The 19,907-nt window shown below is 37.9% G+C and overlaps 1 protein-coding gene across 4 annotated transcripts in view; it reads left to right on the top strand.

Moving 5' to 3' along the window:
- Positions 1-19,907, top strand: part of UIMC1 (ubiquitin interaction motif containing 1) — a 170,442-nt gene that overhangs the window by 102,477 nt on the left and 48,058 nt on the right. For 3 of the 4 annotated variants that reach the window (XM_023726482.1, XM_023726481.1, XM_023726483.1), the window contains 6 exons: positions 4,553-4,642; positions 5,963-6,087; positions 6,819-6,924; positions 7,233-7,954; positions 14,090-14,154; positions 16,186-16,262. In XM_023726482.1, coding sequence (XP_023582250.1) covers positions 4,553-4,642; positions 5,963-6,087; positions 6,819-6,924; positions 7,233-7,954; positions 14,090-14,154; positions 16,186-16,262 — 1,185 coding nt within the window. The remainder of the gene's footprint in view (positions 1-4,552; positions 4,643-5,962; positions 6,088-6,818; positions 6,925-7,232; positions 7,955-14,089; positions 14,155-16,185; positions 16,263-19,907) is intronic. The other variant, XM_004371160.2, reaches the window with a different exon arrangement.

A 19,907-nucleotide genomic window follows, 5' to 3' on the forward strand; every position in this document is an offset into this window, starting at 1 on the left:
GTTTTCATTCTCATTTGATTCTAGGAATTTTTTGATTCCATCTCTGATTTCTTCTATTACCCACTGATGTGGAAGCAGGTGTTACTCAGTTTCCATGTAATTGATTTTTTTCCCTTGGTCTTCCTCTGTTAATTTCTACCTTTATCACGTGTGGTCAGAGAAGATACTTTGTATTATCTCAGCGTTGTGGATCTTGTTGAGGGTTGCTCTGTGGTCTAAGATGTGTTCTGTTCTGGGGAACGTTCCATGTGCACTGGAAAAGAATGTGCACTTTGCAGCTATTGAGTAGAGTGTTCTGTATATGTCTATGAGGTCAGGTTGGTTGATTGTGCCCTTTAAGTCTTCTGCATCTTCGTTGAGTTTCTTTCTAGATGTTCTGTCCCTTACTGAGAGTGTTGTGTTTAAGTCTTCTACTATTATTGTGGAACTGTCAATTTCTCTTTTCAGTGCTGTTAGGATTTGTTTTATGTATTTTGGAGCCCTGTCATTGGGTGCGTAGATGTTTATTATGGTTATGTCTTCACGATGAGTCATCCCCTTAATCCTTATATAGTGTTCTTTGTCTTTTACGGTGGATTTTGTTTTAAAGTCTGTTTTTTTCTGAGATTAGTATTACCACTCCTGCTCTTTTTTGGTAGCTGTTTGCTTGATATATTTTTTCCATCTTTTCATTTTTAATAAGTTTATTCCTTTGTTTCTAAGGTGTGTCTCTTGTAGACAGCATATTGATGGATACTGCTTTTTTATCCATTCTGTCACTCTCTGTCTCTTTATGGGTGCATTTAGGCCATTTTCATTCAGTGTAATTATTGATAGGTGTGAGGTTTATTGCTGTCATTTTGTAGTGCTTTTTTATTGTGGTGCTGACATTTTCTTTGCTCCTCTTACTCTTCTGTGCTGAATTTCTCTTGTTTGTGGATTTTTTTTCACTTCTTTTGTTTTTGTAGGTTTTGTGTTTACTGAGACTTTGTTTTTCTTCTTTATTTTGATAGGTAGGTTTGTTAACTTTCTTTGTAGTTATCTTGAAATTTACGCTTATCTTCCTAGGTTTGAATCAGTCTATTATTACTTGGTATCACCTTGCCTTCCTCTCCATTAGAAGATTCTGTGCCTACACCGTTTATCCTCTCTTTTATTGTTCTGGTGTTCTTGTCATTTACAGATTAACCTCTCTGATTTCCTTTTGTAATTCTTTTGGTTTTGGATAGTCCTTGAGAGTTTATTTCCTAGGTTTGTATCTGACTGGTACGATCCTGCATCCTAGATTCCTCATGTGGTCTGATGTTTTTTGTTCTCAGGTTGAAGGACTCCCTTTAATAATTCTTCTAAGTTGGGTTTGGTTTTTACATAGTCCCTTAATTTCTGTTTATCTAGACATGTCCTAATTTCACCATCATATTTGAATGGCAGTTTTGCAGGATATATTATTCTTGGCTGGTGGTTTTCTTCTTTCAAGGTTTTATATATGTCATCGCATTGCCTTCTTGCCTACATGGTTTCTGCTGAATAATCCAAACTTAGTCTTATTGTTTCTCCTCTGTATGTGACTTTTTATTTTTCTCGAGCTGCTCTCAGGATTCTTTGTCTTTGGTTTTATCATGTGTGGTTATGATATGCCTTGGTGATTTTCTTTTGTGGTCTATCCTATATGGGATTTGTTGAGCTTCTTGGATGGTCAGCTTTTCATCTTTCATGATATTGGGGACGTTTTCTGTCAGCAGTTCCTCAGTGATCCTCTCTGTTTTTTCTGTTTTCTCCCCCCGTTGTGGAACTACAATCACTTGCAAAGTTTTGCTTTTGGTGGTATCCCACATAATTCTCAGGGTTTCTTCATTTTCTTCATTCTTTTTGCTGATTTTTCCTCAAATAGAGTTATATTCAAGTGTTTGTCTTCAATTTCACTGATCCTGTCTTCCATCATTTCAAACCTGCTCCTCAGCCCTTCTATGACACTGTCCATTTCTGAAATCTTGTTATTTATCTTTTGGATTTCTAATTGTTGTTTTTGTAGGATTTCTAGTTGTGAGTTTATTGTAGCATTTTGTTCCTGTATTATTTTCTTGAATTCTTCCTTTGTTTTGGTCTGTATTTTCCATGAATTTGTCTATTTTTTCCTCATTTTTGTCTGCTTTTTGCTTTAAATCTTAGAGAATTCAGAATTCCCTATCAGGTAGATCTAGTGTCTTTTCTTCTACTGGAAAGTCATCTGGTGTTTTATTTTGGACACCTACTGGAACCATCCTGTCCTATTTTAGTATATGTTTTGATATTGTCTGCTGTCTTTGGGGCATTCGGTAGTTGTTTTCCTTGTTTATTTATTGTAGATTTGTTTGTTTCGTCCTGCCTTTTTTTTTAAATTTGGTTATATCTGAGCAGGTGGGCTGTGTGTTCTTTGTTCTTTGCTGGTCTGTGGGCACAAAACTCTTCACCTCCTTCTCCAACGGGTAGGGCAAGTCACTCAGGTATGGTACAGCAGGGCAGGTCCAGCTGAAGGCGAGTTGCTGGGATGGGTTGTTTGTGGCATGTACTAGGGCCGACAGGGCGAGCTGGGAATAAGTGCAGGGCAGGTTCCGGTAGGCTGTGCCTGTGCTGCTTGGGAGAGTGATGTTCAGTGCACAGTGCAGGTAGGCAGGTAGGAGGGATTAGATTGTGACGTGTGGAGCTAAGATGGGTATGGGAGAGAGGAGAGAGGAACAGGAGCCAAAAACATACGCACAAACCAACCAACCAAAAAGAGTGCTAAGGGAGCTTGCTGTTGGAATGGAGAGATGAGAGATTGAGAAATGGAGAAAAACAAAAAGAAAAAGGGTGAAAGAAAAAGAATAAAACTAAGAGAGAAAAAAAGAAAAGAAAAGCCCCCAGGGATCCCACTGGTGCAGCTGCTGGGACTGGGGAAATTGCTCCCAGGCCGTGAAGTACAGCCTGGCTAGAAGGGGTAGAGGTGTCACACAGTATTAGGTATTCAGAACAGGAAGAGAAGGTAAGTATAGAGGACAAGAAACTGGAAATGAAAGAAAAAAAGGGAAGAAAACAAAAAAAAGAAATGAAACCAAAAAAAAAAAAAAAACAAGAAAAAAGAAATGCCCCCTGGGATGTCACTGTGTGTCTGTGCAGAGTAAGGGAGTAGCTCCCAAGCTGCACAGTACTGCCTGGCTAGAAGGGGCTCCCAAGCAAAGAATAGAAAAAGAAAACAAACAAGTCAAAACAGAGCAAATCAGAAAAAACAAGCAAACAAAAAACCCCAGGGGTCCCACTAGCCTGGTGGCATGGGCCAAGAAGCAGTTTCACAGTCAAACGGTGTTTTGCAGCCTTTCAGGAAGAAGCACAGATGGCACATGGAGTCAGGTATTTGAGAGAAAGGAGGGGGAGGTTTTGAGAGGTAAGGAAAAAATCTAAAGAAATGGAAAAAAGCAACACCAGCAGCAATGAAATGGCACTCAGGGAGCCGGCCAGTGTGGGTGGGTGAAATCCAAGTGACACTGGGGTGAAGCCGGTGCTTTCGGGCCAAGAGACTGTGGCCGAAGGAAGCAGAGGAGGCTGAATGGGGGTGAAGAAGGGTAGGGGGTGGGAAGGCGTATATCGCTGGTTACGGGTTCTTCTGTCTCCTGCTGGAAACTGTGAAACTGCTTTCTATTACTACCTGTTCGCCAGTCTCTGATAGGAGTCCAAGATGGTGGATCTGTTCTGCGGTAGCTGATAGGGGACCTCAACATGTATTTCTCCTCGCTCTCTGTTATCTGTCAGTTTATTTCATTCAGTGCTTGGCCGAGTTCTTCATCTCTTCATTTGATGCTTAGGGTTTCAGGATTGACATGTGTCTCTGTTTGACTTAGTTTTTCACATCTTTGCTGGATGGCATGGTGCTTTTGTCCGAAGTGCCGCGTTTCCCGTAAGTCCTCTCTTCCATTTCATGTCTTGCAAATCATGACCTCTGTTTGTTAATGAGGCAGGACTAGGTTATGCTAATGAGGATTAGGCTATGATTGTTATGTTAATGAGGCAGGAATGGGGGGATGCATCACCCTTGCTTGAGTCACACCTTTAATCTTACATGAGATAAAATGAGAGAGAAGCAAGCAGAGAGGAGGGACCTGACTGACACCAAGAAAAGAAGAGCTAGGAGCGGAGCACATCCTTTGGACCTGAAGTCCCTGTACTGAGAACTTCCTAGACGCAGGGAAAGATTTATGCCAAGAGACATGGAGATCTCCAAGGAATGCTGGGCCCACAGATATTGAAAGGAGACAAGAACCTTCCCCTAGAGCTGACAGAGGGAGAAAGCCTTCCCTTAGAGCTGGTGTGCTGAATATGGACTTCTAGGCTCCCAAACTGTTAGAGAATAAATTTCTCTTTGTTAAAACCATCCACTTGTGGTATTTCTGTTACAGCAGCAGTAGATAACTAAGACATCTCCCTAAGGAACCTTTTAATGCATTTTTTTGATCTTCTCCATCCCCATGAAATTTGAATACCACATATATCCTTTTATGTACTGTATTGTATATCTGTATTTTATACATGAAGTAAGATTTGTTTTTTGCCCCCCTCTCAGGAACCAATTTTCATCCCCTTGGAGGTGATATCACCTCATTGAAAATGCATGATCCAGGTTGTCAAATTTATTGGCATAAAATTGTTCACGGTATTTCCTTATTATCTTTTTCATGACTGTAGAATCTGTAGTGATGTCCCCTCTTTAATTCCCAGTGTTGTTAATTTGTGTTATCTCTTCTTTTTTTCTTGATAATTCTAGCTAGATGTTTATAAATTTTACTGACTTTTATAGAACCAATTTTTGTTTCATTAATTTTTCTCCTTATTGTATGTCCATTTTCTATTTAATTGATTTCTGCTCTTTATATTTCTTTCCTTCAGCTTACTTTGGGTTAATTTTGCTTTTCATTTTGTAGTATTTTAAGGTGGGAAGCTTGGATCATTAATTGTAAACTGTTCTTCTTTTCTAATATAATCATGTAAAGCTATAAATTTTCCTCTAAATATTGCATTAACTGCATGCCAAAAATTTTGATATGTAATATTTTCATTGTCATTGAGGTAATTTTAGGTTCATCTGGATACATTTTCCATGTTTTATTCAATTTTAAGTATCAACCATCCTTGTTGATTTAATTTTAAATTTATTATCTGCCAGTTTTCAAAGTAATTAATTGGCTCACTGACATTCTTTAACATTAACTAGTTAGTCATGGTTTTTTCTTTTTACAATTATCATCATGAACTCATAAACTTATTTGTTGTGTTGTAATCCACTGCATTTATTATTCTGATTTATGCTCCAATTTTCCCATTTTTGGCCAGTGGGAGGGAACCTTTTTAAGTTGCCTACTGAGTTCTTTTGACATGATCCCAATACTGTCTGATAGACTCCTTGCTAACAGCTATGACAAATATTCTAGCTCATCTTTTACATTTCATGCTCTACACTTGGAGCCAGCCTTTTCTCCAAGGTACCCCAGTTGATTTTAATGGGAACTGGTGTTTGGCAGCCACATTCTGGTTACTAGGGATGATCTTTTGTACTGAATAAATTAGGATTTAAAAAAATCATTCTGGCTAAGTGTTGAGCATGAAGCATTGTGGTACGTAGCAAAGAAGCCTGAAGTGAGAATGATTTATTTATTCATTCCTCAAATATTTATGGAGCATCTCTCATGTGCCTGGCACTCTTTTATGTACTAGGGATACAATAATAAGCAAGATAGGCAAAACCTCTACTTTCATGGGAGCTTGCAGTCTATTTAACCTAGGATTCTTGTTGTGCCTGCTGCTAGTGATCTTGGCCAACACTTCACCTTTCGGGGCTTTACTTATTTATAAGATTACAGAATTGTAGTAAATATTCTGTAACATCTTCAGCTGAAAAGTTTAATCTATTTCTTGCCTCCATGCTTATTCACTGTTTGTGGTGTTCTTCCCTTCCTCCATCCCCATCTTCTTACAGAGATGACGGAAGAAGAGCAGTTTGCTTTGGCTCTCAAAATGAGTGAGCAGGAAGCCAGGGAGGTGAACAGCCAGGAGGAGGAAGAAGAGGAGCTCTTGAGGAAAGCTATTGCTGAAAGCCTGAATGTAAATACGCTCTGCTGAAAAGTTTATAGGGATTAATCAGCAGTACTCTTTTACTTCTGCTGTATTATAATTGCTTATAGCTGTAGTAGTTCATAGTGTTTTCGTGTAACAAGTATTTCCCATAATGATTTTTAAGTCTCTGTTGAATTGTTAGTGAACCCAGTTTGAATTGTTTTGTTAATTTTATATGAAAGAGATGTTTTCCACCTCACAGATTTTCAGCCCATGGCTTAGAAGAATAATAGTAGTTGGCAGCTTCTAAAAAAGAGTTACTGAGTACCAAGAACCGAAACGGGAGCAAGATAAGATGCCTACTACCTTCCCTGTTTTGTGAGGAGATCAAAAGGAATGAGAACCAGAGATGGGCTATGGAGAAAAAGAATGGGCAGTTTAGAAAGTAATCAAATAACGTTAAATTATCATTTGAATATGTACAGTTTAAATGATTTTAAGCATGAAGAATACTTGGCAGTGGCAGGTTCTAAGCCATCCCTAATTCCGTTCAACTCTCTGTATTAGAAGAGGGTTTAATGTAGTGATCTAGCACAGCACCTTGCACATGGTAGGCATTCAGTACACATTTGTGGGATTCATTTGAATTGAACATCTATGTTTTTTGGATAGTAGAAACCATTAGGGACAGTGTCTTCCCCTTTTTGTCCTTCCTGTGACTCTTCATGTATGGATATTTTATTAATAAACCTGGTCTGGGGTGGGATCACTTGTTTCAGAGTTGCCAGCCTTCTGATGCCTCTGCTACCAGCTCTCGACCTCTTGCCATTGGACCATCTTCACAGTTCCACCAAGAGAAAACCACAGACTCTGGGACCACTGAAGGCATGTCTTCCTGTTCTGACTCCTTCCACTCATCAAGTAGGACCATATCATAGGGATTTCATGTTGAGAGTTGATATACAGAAATGCCCCATATCCCTCTGGTGGTATGAAGGAGGTTAAGTCAGAAAGTAGTTGAGATCTCACAAATATCCAGCATACTTTTATCTCCAAGGAAAAACCAACATTTGGTTAAACCCATAGAAGAGCCTTTCTTACCCACATTATGTATTCTAGTGATAGCTTGCTTGTCAAGTCCCCTTAATAAAAACAGTTTGTCCTTAGCCCTACTTTTTCTCAAATACCTACAGGCATATGGCAGCTGGTACCTCCATCACTGTTTAAAGGCTCACATATCAGTCAGGGAAACGAGGCTGAGGAAAGAGAGGAGCCATGGGACCACACTGAAAACACTGAAGAGGAGCCGGTCTCTGGCAGCTCAGGAAGCTGGGACCAATCAAGCCAGCCAGTCTTTGAGAACGAGAATGTTACATGTTTTGACAGATGTACTGGCCACTTGGCTGAGCACACACAGTGTGGGAAGCTACAGGAAAGTACTGGGAGGGGCTGTGCCCAGGGTAGGGGGGACACATCTAGGCACTGTCTGCCTACCCCAGCAGATGACAGAGGTTTCCAGAGCATTGGGGGCACTGTGCACTACTTCTGGGGTATTCCATTCTGCCCTGCTGGAGTAGACCCTAACCAGTATACCAAGGTCATTCTCTGCCAGTTAGAGGTTTATCAAAAGAGTCTTAAAATGGCTCAGAGGCAGCTCCTTAAAAAAAAAGGGTTTGGGGAACCAGTGTTACCTAGGCCACTTTCTCTGATCCAAAATGAATGTGGCCAAGGAGATCAGGCTAGTGAAAAAAATGAAGGCATCTCAGAAGATATGGGAGATGAAGACAAAGAGGAGAGGCAGGAGTCTAGGGCATCTGTCTGGCTCTCAGAACCCAAGGATTTCCAAGAAAGCCCAATTAAAAGCTTGAAAGAGAAACTTTTGTTGGAGGAAGAACCAACAACCAGTCATGGTCAGGTAAGGGCCAGTGATGCTGTAACTAAGGATGATTTATTCACAGACTAAACAAGGACTATCTAGCTATTTGTTCTTTTTTAGCTCTTTCATTCCTGATCATTAAATACATGCTCACTACAGAAAATTAGGAAAGTACAAAAGAGTATAAAGAAGAAAAAAATTAACCATAACCCCAGCACCAAGTGTCAACCATCATTATTTTGAGTATACATTTCAAATGATTATTTTCTATGCATATAAAAATATATTTCTTTTTAATTTTTAAACAAAATGAAAACTCTTCTTTATAAGCTTTGTTCCTTTTTCTTCATTTACTAGTTTATCTTAGGTCTTTTCCTATTTATTAAGTATACTTGAAAACATCATTCTATCTGTGGATGTATCATAATTTATTTTTTGAGTTTTTTGTTACTTCTAAAAAGTTAAAATTTTTTTGAATAGGTAAAAATGTTCACATGGCTCAAAATGTAAAAAGGTAAAAATTAAAAACCAGTTCTTCTTACTGGAGGCAACTCCTCGTTACTAGTTTCTAGTGTATCCTTCCAAGATACTTTATGTAACTATAAGCATAGACATTCTTTTTCCCCACCTTCTTTTACAAATGATAACATAACTATACACACTGTTCTGTACCTTGATTTTTTATTTAATATTTCTGCAAGATCATTCTATAATGATACCTAAAGAACTTCCTCGTTTGTTTTTTTCAGATATGTAATATACCATGTATGGATAAGTCATAATTTATTTTATCTAGTGCGTTATTGGTGGACAGTTAGGTTATTTCCAGTAGTTTACTATTACAAGTAGTGCTGCAGTGAGTGACCTTGTACAGAGGATGTTTCATACATATAGGAGATATTTGTGGATAATTTCTAATAAATGGAGCCGCTGGATCAAAGGATTTACTCTTTGGTTAGCTATTGCCAAATTGCTGTCCATAGAGCTTGTATCAATTTATCCTCCCACCGTGAACATATGAAACTACCAGTTTCCCATGCTAACATCAGACTTCTTGATTTTTGCCAATCTGAGAGATGAAAAATGGTATCTCATTGTAGTTTTAATTTGCATTTCTCTTATGTGTGAGGTGGAACTTTTTTTTTTCTAACATGCCTTACCCATTTGTGTTTCCTTTTGTGTCTGTTTAGATCTTATGGTTATTTTTATTTTTTGGTGATCTTTTTCTTAGTAGTTTGTATGCACCCTTTATGTATTAGGGAAATTGGTTCTTTGGATATGGAGTGCAGATAGTTTTCCCGTTTATTTTTTTTTCTCACATAATAGTATATTTCTAATTTTGCCTGTGGTGATTTTCTACAATTTATTTAAATCACTTCCCTGTTTTGGGACATTTAGGATGCTTTTTCAGCCTTTTTCTGACATAGCTAGGATTGTATCCTTTATAACTTGTATCCTTTGTTCTCTGAATATTACGAAAACAATCATATAATTACGTGCTCTTTAAAAGCTGTCATTTTAAAGAGCTGAAGAGTATTCTCTTTTATGGATATACTGTTTTTTGTTGCTATTTCTCTGTTATTGAACTCTGAGTCTTTGGTTTTTATTTTGCTGTTATCTTATTCATTCTGCCTCTTATAGTATGATAAGGGTTCAAGAGCTAGCTATAAGAAACATAGCATAGTGGGGAGAGCATGGATTTGGAGTTTGAATTTTGGTTTTCATGCTTTAGTAAGTGTGTGTCTGAGCAAGCCACATAGTTCTCTGAGTCCTAGTTTTCACATCTGTAAAATGGGAATAACATTTCTTTAATAGTTGTTTTAATGGTTAAGGTGGATTTATGTAAAATGCCTAGTATAATACTTAGCAGATTATAGGCACTAGAGAGTCATTCATTGGGAGTGCCTTTGGGGATCAGTCTTCTTAACAGCCCTCTTCATTCACATTTTGGAAAGATTGCTTTAAGGGAAAAGAAGGCATTTTTCTAGTGACTGTCTACTTTTCCAAAGGAAAGCTAGGTGATGCTTGTAATAACATGTTTTGTTAGTCATTTGCAACCCAGAGATGCTTCCCATTTTAAAAAGAATTAATTAGCTCCCAAGAGTCAACACTTAATAGTTTATTGTAGTTCAGGTTGTTAGCTTGGAGGATTCCAGGGCCAGAGTGCTAGCTTCTGAGATTTGAAAGCAGTGCCTTTGGACAGCCTAGAAGTGATCAAAACCTAGTGGCTGGTCCTTTTAGATTGACTCTGACCCTGACTTCCAGAACAGGCCACTGTATTATTAGTTAGTACTATTCGGCTGCAATAAACAAAATCAAGGTAGAACTTTTATCATAAACAGAAAAACAAAAACCAAACACGCTGCTGTCAAGTCGATTCTGACTCAGCGACCCTGTAGGACAGAGTAGAGCTGCCCTATAGGATATCCAAGGCTGCAAATCTTTACAGAAGCAGACTGTCACATCTTTCTCCAGTCATAAACAGGGTGCTTCATAAATTCTAAAATGGGTTCATAACCAAGCTTGAAGAAGGTATTGGGTCTAGAAAACCAACTGTAATTTTTCTGTCTCTCTTCTCTGTATTTCATCTGCTTTATTTTTCTCCCTGCAGACTGGCTTCCTCTGCTTCTCTGTTCCACACAATAGGTGGAAGACACTGATTCTATAGCTCCCTGAATGTTAGTTTACTCACAGAAAGATTTACTCTCTCCTAATTGCAATTCTAAATTTCCAGGAAAGGAATTATGGCCCATTTGGGGTTAGTGGCCCTCAACAGCCCACTCAGCTGTTGTGTGAAGGGGGTATGTGTCAAATTGTACAAATGGCTGTGAGCCCACTGCTGCAGTGGAGTGTGAGGGGTAAGGAACAGTCCTCAATAAAAGGAGACCAAGCTGACAACTTAGTAAGTATCCATCATAGGGATTAACATCAATTATAGAAATATTGAAAAATGCTAAAAAGTTTAAAGAATAAAAAGCATCCACAGTCCAGTGTTGTATTCCATCATCTTCTTTTCTCTACCTATTTTTTGTATGGTTCAGATTAGATTATATTTTTATATTTTTAGCTTAACATTATATGAACATTTTTCTCATGATGTTAAAACTATAGATTTTATTTTTAATGATCACATAATATTCCAGCTTATGGATATATATATATGTATATATATATATATAGTATTTTAAACCATTTTCCCATTTCTGGATATTTTGGTTGTGCTAAACGTCTTTCTACATAAAGCTTTTCTTTATTTAAAATTAATGGCCTTAGAGATAGGGAACCAGATAGGGTTAAAGAGTTATGACCATTAAAAAAAACTTGCTACTTATTGCCAAATTGCCTTTCAGTAAGGTTGTTGAAATTTGTAATCACTCCCTCTAGCAATATATGAGAATGCCTGGTTCACTGCGGCTTGGTCAATATAGAATATTATCTTTAAAAACCAAAATAATCTTAATAAATTATACAGGTAAATAATGAAACCCTTATAGTTGTATTTACCTCTCATCTTGATCTTTTGCTTTCAGGAACTGAGGGTAGAAATAATTTTATTAGTCTATCAAACATTTTCTATTGAACGTGACTACGTTTGAAACTCCTTCGTTGATAGAGATAGCAAGAGACTTCCAGAAACAGGGACTCAGAAGAACATTCACCTTGGGGCAAATGGCTTAGTTTATATGAAGATTATGAAACTTTAGAATCAGATGAGGACATTTTTTGGCATCACAGAGAAAAAGGGAGGTTGTTAAAGGAGGCCAAGAGGTCACCCTGACAGGGCCTCATGACAGGGAGATAGAGGAGGGTAGTATATTGACGTGGGTACTATTTTTTGGGGTCCAATCTTTACTTTTTCAGAAGTCCACATACTGGAATTTGTTCCCCAGAAATGACTAGATTGTGTGAGTGTGTGAGGAAGGACTTCGACTAACTAAACTTCAATCTGATACTTATGCCAAATACCAGTTTGTTAATTTATTACAGGAGAAAGACATTTTCAGTGAAAAGAATACTCAGGCCTACCATCTACAGTACCTACTTCCTAGGATGAAGGTATCTGGGAGGCTGAAATAGTAATTGTAAAAAATGAGAGTCTTAACGGATAGAAAGGCCTGATAATCTACCACTGCCCCACGGCAGACAGGACATTTCTTTGGTGACCATATGGTTTGTCTGTTCACTTTCACTTTCCAGGTCATGGGATTGATTCTGGATCTTTAGGTTTTCCTTTTTTAGAGTCAGTGAAAATTATTCCCTTTCCATTAACATATTTCTTCAGACAGTACAATGTATTGATTAGGCCACAGCTTCCTTATTCAGAGTTACGTTCTTATCCTGTGTCCTTGTTCACCTTGATTAGGTTTGGGTAGTCCCATTGGTGTTGGCTTGTTTTATTCTCTTATTCTCATATTCTAGAAGAGCCTTGCATTACCCCTATGTTCAGATTACTGCCATCGAGGTATAAATTTAGAAATTAAAAATGATTTCTTAAAATGAAGATGTTTTGGGGCTTCTATGTTAATTTGGTTGGAAAGAAGATAATTTGAGCAAAGCAATATAGCAGTAGTGGTTAGAGCATGGATTTTGGAGTCATACAAGTCCCAGCTCCACTTTTGACCAGCTGTGTGCTTTTGGGCAAACTGTTTAACCTCTCAAAATTTCACTTTTCTCATTTCTAAAATAAGTTAGTAATTTTTATCTCATAAGTTTCTTATGAAGATTAAAGGCGATAATGCATGTTAAGTGGGTAGCATAGCACTGGCACATAGTAGGTGCACAATAATTTTTTTTTTTGGAAACAGTAGTACACATATTGTTTTATGACATTGGTTAACAACGCCACAACATGTCAACCCTCTCCCTTCTTGACCTTTTTTTTTCTTTTTTTTGGTCAATAATTTTTTTTAACAATTACACTGGGAAAGGTAGAGAGATATGCTTTAGCCTGAGGTAGAGGTGGAGGTGCCTTATAACCTGTTGCTTCTGAAGCCCAAGCCAGGCTTAGTCGGCTAGTCCTTCCAAGAGGGTAAAATGCTATTGAATGGACACTAGGTGTCAGTATTGTTTTACTTTTTTTTCTGAGATTTTTTTTAGGACTGAAGCAGCGTTTTGTCACTGCTGAGTTCAAACAAATAGGTGAAGTATTTATTGCTGTTGTATTTTAGTCCTTTTGACAGTTTGTTCAACCCTCATTTTTCATAATGGCTATATTCCCGATCATTGTACAACTTTATCTTCCCTTTGACTGAAGACTCAACTCAGCTATTCCTGTTCTTTAGTATATTTCATCATTTACCTGAGTGGTAGAGAGATGCCTAACATGTTTAGGTTATTTATATTCTTTTGGGAGACACTGAAAACTTCAGCCAGTAGCTTTACTGCTACTGGAAGAAACCTCACAGTCCAGGCACTTTCTCAGAAGTCTCCCTAAGGCAGCAGTGGCTGGTTTTTCTATGCTCTTCTGTGCAACTGTGTTTAATGAGTTGACATTTGCTCCGACTCTACCATTAATCAAAGAAAGTAATCTTTTTCTTATCTAGTTCCTATTTGTTATTCTTCTTAAAAGATACCCCTGCAGCCAGATATCAATACCACAGTGACAGATTGTAGAAAAAGAAATCTATATAACCTCTTCTTTGGGATGCCCTCTGTGATGACTCACTCAGTTGTGCTCAGGGAAACTTCTTTCATGGATTGCAATGTTTGTCCCGACTCAGTGTTCCCGCTGAAATCTGGACTTTTCTCTCTATTTCCTCCTTCCACAACATAAGTTTTGTAATTGCTTTTTTGAAATTAATTCACTTGCCTTACAGATTAATATTGACATAGGTCTTGTATTTTACAAAGTGCATTGCATGCATTATCTTGTTTAATTCTTACAATAACGTTCTGTGAAGCAATATTAATACCCATTTTAAGATGAGGAAACAGATTCAGAGGTGACTTTCCCAAGATTACTAAGTTAGTAGCTTATTCAGCTGAGATTGAAATCCCAGTCTTTTGACTCTACAGGCTCTGTATGTTCTTTTTACTGAAACATGTCAACTTATGTAAAATGTTTTATTACTCATTGCTGAGTAGAATATTGAACAAAATTTTTTTTTTTTTTTAAAGAAGGGAAACTTACTCATCTGTGCCTGTATATTTAGGATGTTACATATTTCTTTTCAGTCTTCCCAAGGTCTATTTGTTGAAGAAACTTCTGAAGAAGGAAACTCTGTACCTGCCTCACAGAGGTGAGATTGTGTATTGCTATGGGTCTGAATTCTCCTCTGATGGTACCAGCATAAGGGAGATGAACCACATGAGCGTCACTGTACAAGGACAGCTTGCCAGGGAGCTTTTAGCTCTATTGTAAGCTCAGACTGTGAGGAACTGTTATCTCCCAGTTCTCAAATGTGCGTCTCATAGAAGCCTAGAGTATTAAATCTGGAAGGGATCTTAGAGGTTTTCTTACCTATCCTAACCCATTATGGCATAAATTCCATTTACACTATTCCTGAAAAGTGGTCGTATCCTGCTACTCTCTTGCTTAACTACACTAGCTTCTTATGCCAATTTGAAGGCTCTTCATGGTCCTTCTGTTCCTTATGTCCTCTTTCTCCTTGCTTCCTCTCCTTATGCTTATTTATGTTATCTGCATTTCCAAACCATACACTCTTTTAAGTCTACTCTTAAGACTTATATCTTCTGAAAGCCTTCATGTCATTCAGGCCACGCAGAACCCATATCATCCTCACTCTCTGTCCTGTATGAGTTTTCTTCTGAGGGTATCTCGTTTTTCTTTTAAATGGTTATATTTGCATTACCTCCTCAGTTATTCTTGCTGATTGATTGATGGGGGGGTTACCTTCTTAAGTCTTCTCACTTTAATAATAGATAGTGGTTGGTTGGTTACAAACTGCACTGTTAACTGGATCAGGCTTCCAATCATTTTTCACTTTTATTCAGTAGTTGACTGTTAGGGATTTCTTGAGAGCCTAATTTTGTGTTGAGTGACCATCATCTTCCATATGAAAGTTGAGGTGCAATTACCATTTGCTGCAATTAAGGTGGTGGTCTTAGGCTTTTGGTAAGTTGATAGTATTAGGTTTTTCTTCCTGGGCTGATGAATATGGCTTTGGTTTGATTTTCCTGCTGTTAAGACAGTTTTGAAAGTGGTTTTAACTGGAATAGGCCTTCTGCTTCCTGCAGGCCTTTCTGCTTTATTGTGTTGAGCTCTGTGCAGATGTAGGTTTTAATAAATTATTATACGCTTTGTCACCAGGAGATAGTTGGAATCTCGGGCAATGCGATTTGACTTCAAATTGAATAGCCCATTTTATAAATGTCAGCTGATTGTTTTGTGATGGACCCTTTGAATGGAGCCCTAATGTTAACATACAGAGTAAACTGTGTCTGGCTTGGGTTTATGAAAAATGCTTTGAGATGTTTTATTTAGAGAGAGAAATAACTTGTGGTTTTCTATCAGGATTTAGTTATTTATCATGAATCAGTGGTGGCTATTCTCTCTTCTCTGTGGTTCTTGATTGATGTGAGGATTTGTGTTTTTAAATGTCCTTTTGCGTACGTGATCAAACTAATCGTAAAGCTCTGTGAAGCAGGAGGGGGCTAGTTGAAATGCTCAGATCTCTCAGCCCTGTGTTTCTGTGTCAGGAAGAGATTGCACTCCATGAACAAGGCAGGGAAAACCAGAAAGTCAGATGAGAGAAACCATTCGTAGTTAAGTTTTGCTCAGAAGAGATATTCAACTTGTGTGGGCAGATTTTTGCTGTAGGGTTGCTTGGAATTGTATCTTATTTTTGTTGCTTAAGAAGCCACATCTTGAGATAAAGAGGAAATTTAACTGCAAGGTGAGGGAAAAGCTGATGTGTTGTCAGGAGAATCTCCATGTCTTCTCTTACGAGTTTACAAATCTCTAGTCTTCAGAAGGCTGAGATGGAGGCTATAAAACACTTTTGACATCCTTGTGATGGAGTAGAGGTTTTGTCTTCTGTGATATTCACAGATTGGCCTTACCCTTCGACCTTCCTTTGTGATGACTCGAAAAATGGGTTCTTTTCATTCAACAATTTCACTGGGGCTGAAGTTGTAAGCATGTTTATGTTCCCTGTTTCTGGCCTGGAGTTTTCACTACCAATTCCTTGCTACCCTGTTGTGCTTTTTTGGTCTTTGACAGCAGACTTTTTGAATGACTCACCATTGCTTTTGGCACTGTGTTCTGATTTATTTTACTGGAATTCACTTGGGGTTTGGTTCTTTTTTAGCATTGCTGCTTTGACCAGTAAGAGAAGCTTAGTCCTTATGCCAGAGAGTTCTGCAGAAGAAATCACCGTTTGTCCTGGTAAGCACCCCACTGTGATTTTACTGATACCTTGCTATCTACCTTTTTATGCCTATTAATTTTCCTCTGTCTTTTCTAACCCACTCTCAGGAGGTTTATATGTATAAACACCACACACATACTTATATAGACACACACCCATTTTTAAAAATGATCTCCGATTCTCAACCTTTTCTCCTCTTAGAGGTATTTTAATTTTGAAATTAACATGGCTCTTTTGTGTGCTTGTTTTCTTATCAACCTTATCAGAGATGGCAGTAAGTATCAGAAATAACACTTATTTTTTAATTTTTTTATTGTTGTAGTTTAAATGAAGTTTACATTTCAAGTTAGTCTCCCATACAAAAATTTATACATACATGGTTATGTGACCCTAATTGCTCTCCCCATACTGTGATAGCACACTCCTCCTTTCCACTCCTGATTCCCCATGTCCATTCAACCAGCTGCTAACCCTTTCTGCCTTCCCATCTCACCTCCGGACAGAAGCTGCCCATTTAGTCTCTTGTATCTACTTGAGCCAAGAGACACATGCCTCACGAGTATCACTTTATGTCCCACAGTCCAGCCCAATCCCTGTCTGAAGAGTTGGCTTTGGAAATTGTTTTATTTCTGGGCTGATAGAGAATCCAGGGCCCATGCTTTTTGGGGTTCCTCCAGTCTCAGTCAGACCATTAAGTCTGGTCTTCTTACTAGAATTTGAGTTCTGCACCCCGTCTTTCTCCTGCTCCATCAGGGACTCTGTTGTGTTCCCTGTGAGGGCTGTCATTGGTGGTAGCCGGGCACCATGTAGTTCTTCTGGTCTCAGGCTGATAAAGTCTCTGGTTTATGTGGCCCTTTCTGTCTCTGGGCTAATACTTTCCTTGTGTCTTTGGTGTTCTTGTGTCTTTGGTTGGGACCGATTGATGCATCTTAGATGGCCACTTACAGTTTTAAGACCTCAGATGCTACCCACCAAAGTAGGGTGCAGAACATTTTCTTAATAAACTTTGTTATGCCAGTTGACCTAGATGTCCCCTGAAAGCATGGTCCCCAGACCCCTACCCCTGCTACTCGGTCTTTCAAAGTGTTTGATTGTATTCAGGAAACTTCTTAGCTTTGGTTTAGTCCAGTTGAAAAATAACACTTATTTAATTAACTGTACTTTCAGAGCCAAGAGACTTTATATTCTGCTTTATGCATTCTTAGAGTTGGTCCATCCTCAGATCTGCTTGTCATTAAGACGGATTTTTCACAGAGCTTTTTACTAGTTAGTTTTGCATTACCATTCACTAGAGTCTTATTGCATAGGGAGTCCAGAATTAAATTTTGTGCACAGCTCTGTCATTGACTTATTTTTTATTTCAGACAAGGCACTTAACCTTGTTAATTGTAGAGCTGAAAAGACATGTATACCTTGCTTTGTGCCCAAGAGATGCACATACAAAGTGGCCCATGGATGGATTTAGATATATAAAATAATTTTAAATGAAGATGCATTATTTAAGGGACGTTTTGAGCTGAATCATTGTATAATATGAAGAACTATTTTATGATATGAACCACTACTTTCTAAGAAATTTGTTTTAGTTTATATTTTCTTACTTGTTTTTTCTCATAAGCGGAGCCTATTATATTTATCAGTGATCTCACTCTTGTGAAGTAATGGAATTTCTGTTAATGTTTAAACTCTTTGGATAGCAGGTGTTGTGCACATGTTACTATAAGTCATTATCATCATATCTGATTTTCTCTCAGGTCTCATATAGCCTGCGAGGGTCGTAGAGAATTCTCTTATTTTGATTTAAGTTTTTATCCACAGAGACTCAAATTTAGTTTACATGTAGTCTAGGGAAGTTCTATAAATATGTTTTAACATTTGATGGCGTGTCAAAGATCTTTGTTTATATTTGAAAGTTAACTATATTGTTTTTTATTGAAAGTGGTTTCCTAATTCATTTCAAATATATTTGAATTACTACCTAATGATGCCCACTAAGAGACCCTACTACCAAGTGCTCTGACTTTGTCAGGAGCACTCAGGACTGCTGTGCTGTATTTGTGAAAAGAAAGACTTACCCGTCTTTGTTTGGGACTGCTCGCTTATGCCATCCTGCTGGGAAGTCACTCAATCTCTCTCTCCTGGATGATTGCACGTGATGTCACCATGGGATCTCGCAGGAGGAACTTGCAAATACAATGATCTTGAAAGCCCTAGTTAATGAGAGAGGAAAAAGCAAGCCCTTCATGACTGAGGTTAGATAGCTTTTATGATCATGACTTGCTGTCTTTAGCCTGGTAATTAAGCCCCACTCTTTGCTGACATAAACCACTTCTAAATGAGATCACAAAAGGTTTCTATAACATTAATGTTCCTTTTGCTAAGAGAGTGTAACTTCTCCATGAAGCCAAAGTTCTGAGTCTCTTTTTAAGTATACAGTTTAGGAGCTGTGCCTCTAAATTGTCAGGAAATTTTGTCCTAAATGGTTGAAACACAGATTGAATGTAGTATCCCATGTTACCTGTTTCCTTTTGTCTCATATTTCTGACAGTTCCAGGGGTCTGATACTCAAAGTTGCAACATCTTTTTAGTGTTATTCACTTTGGTTAGGAAGCAAGATTATAGCCATATGCCCACATTGTGCATCCTACTAGCATTGTTTATTTCTGAGGAGCTACCACCCTCTTAGGTTGTATAGTTGAACATTTCAGCCATCCACAGAAAGCTAAATTGATTGTTGCAGTAGTCTAAGCAGTGAGCGGCTCTTGTCTTAGATCGAATGTCTTTTTTGATTGTATCTCTCAGGGAAACTTGACAAAGAAGATTTTGAGGTATATGCACTGTAAGCCTTTTTCTAACAAGGTGGTGAAATCTCTCTTGTGTGTGTATATCCAATTTTCAAAAAATTATGATGTATTGAAATATAATTAATACTAGAAATGTATTTAATTCTTCTTTGGTGATTCAAAAGATACCTCAGGATCTTCAGGTACTTTATTTGCCCAACATTAGCCATTCATTTTATCTGTGAAGCACAAAAATGCCAGTTAGAGGTACACTGGGTACAATGTCAGATAAAAGAGAACTTACTGGATTTGCATTTGAGATAAATTTATTTTCCAGATTTATTGTCCTTCTTCGAAATTTAATTATTGTTCTTTTGTTATATTATGTGATAGGTGGCTTCCTCTATAGTCTAGACCAGGAGTTGGCAAAATTTTTCTATAAAGAACCAGATAGAATATATTTTAAGCTTTGTGGGTCATAGAGTCTCTGTTGCAACTACCCTACTCTGCCATTTTAGCACAAAAGCAGCCATAAAAATGGTAAATGTAACGAATTAGCCTGGTGGTGTTCCAATAAAACTTCATTTACAAAACAGGCAACTGGCTGAATTTGGCCCATGAGCTGTAGTTTGCAAACTCCTAGACTACAAGGAACCTCATCTTATGTCTTCATATTGCCAGTAGCTAGTACAGTGCCTAAAACTTGGTGTTCAGTAATTGTTTGTTGAATTAATGTTCAGTAAATAGATGCTGCCTAAAGAAAGGGATATTTTGTCAGAATATGTTTTCTATTTCTGCTCCTAATTTCTCTTCTCTAATCATCCTTTAACTCAGCACTAATATTGATAGGCTTTTGTTTTCTGTCAAAATAAATACACT

Source organism: Trichechus manatus, unplaced genomic scaffold (genome assembly GCF_000243295.1).
Source record: "Trichechus manatus latirostris isolate Lorelei unplaced genomic scaffold, TriManLat1.0 scaffold00011, whole genome shotgun sequence".
NCBI lineage: Eukaryota > Metazoa > Chordata > Mammalia > Sirenia > Trichechidae > Trichechus > Trichechus manatus.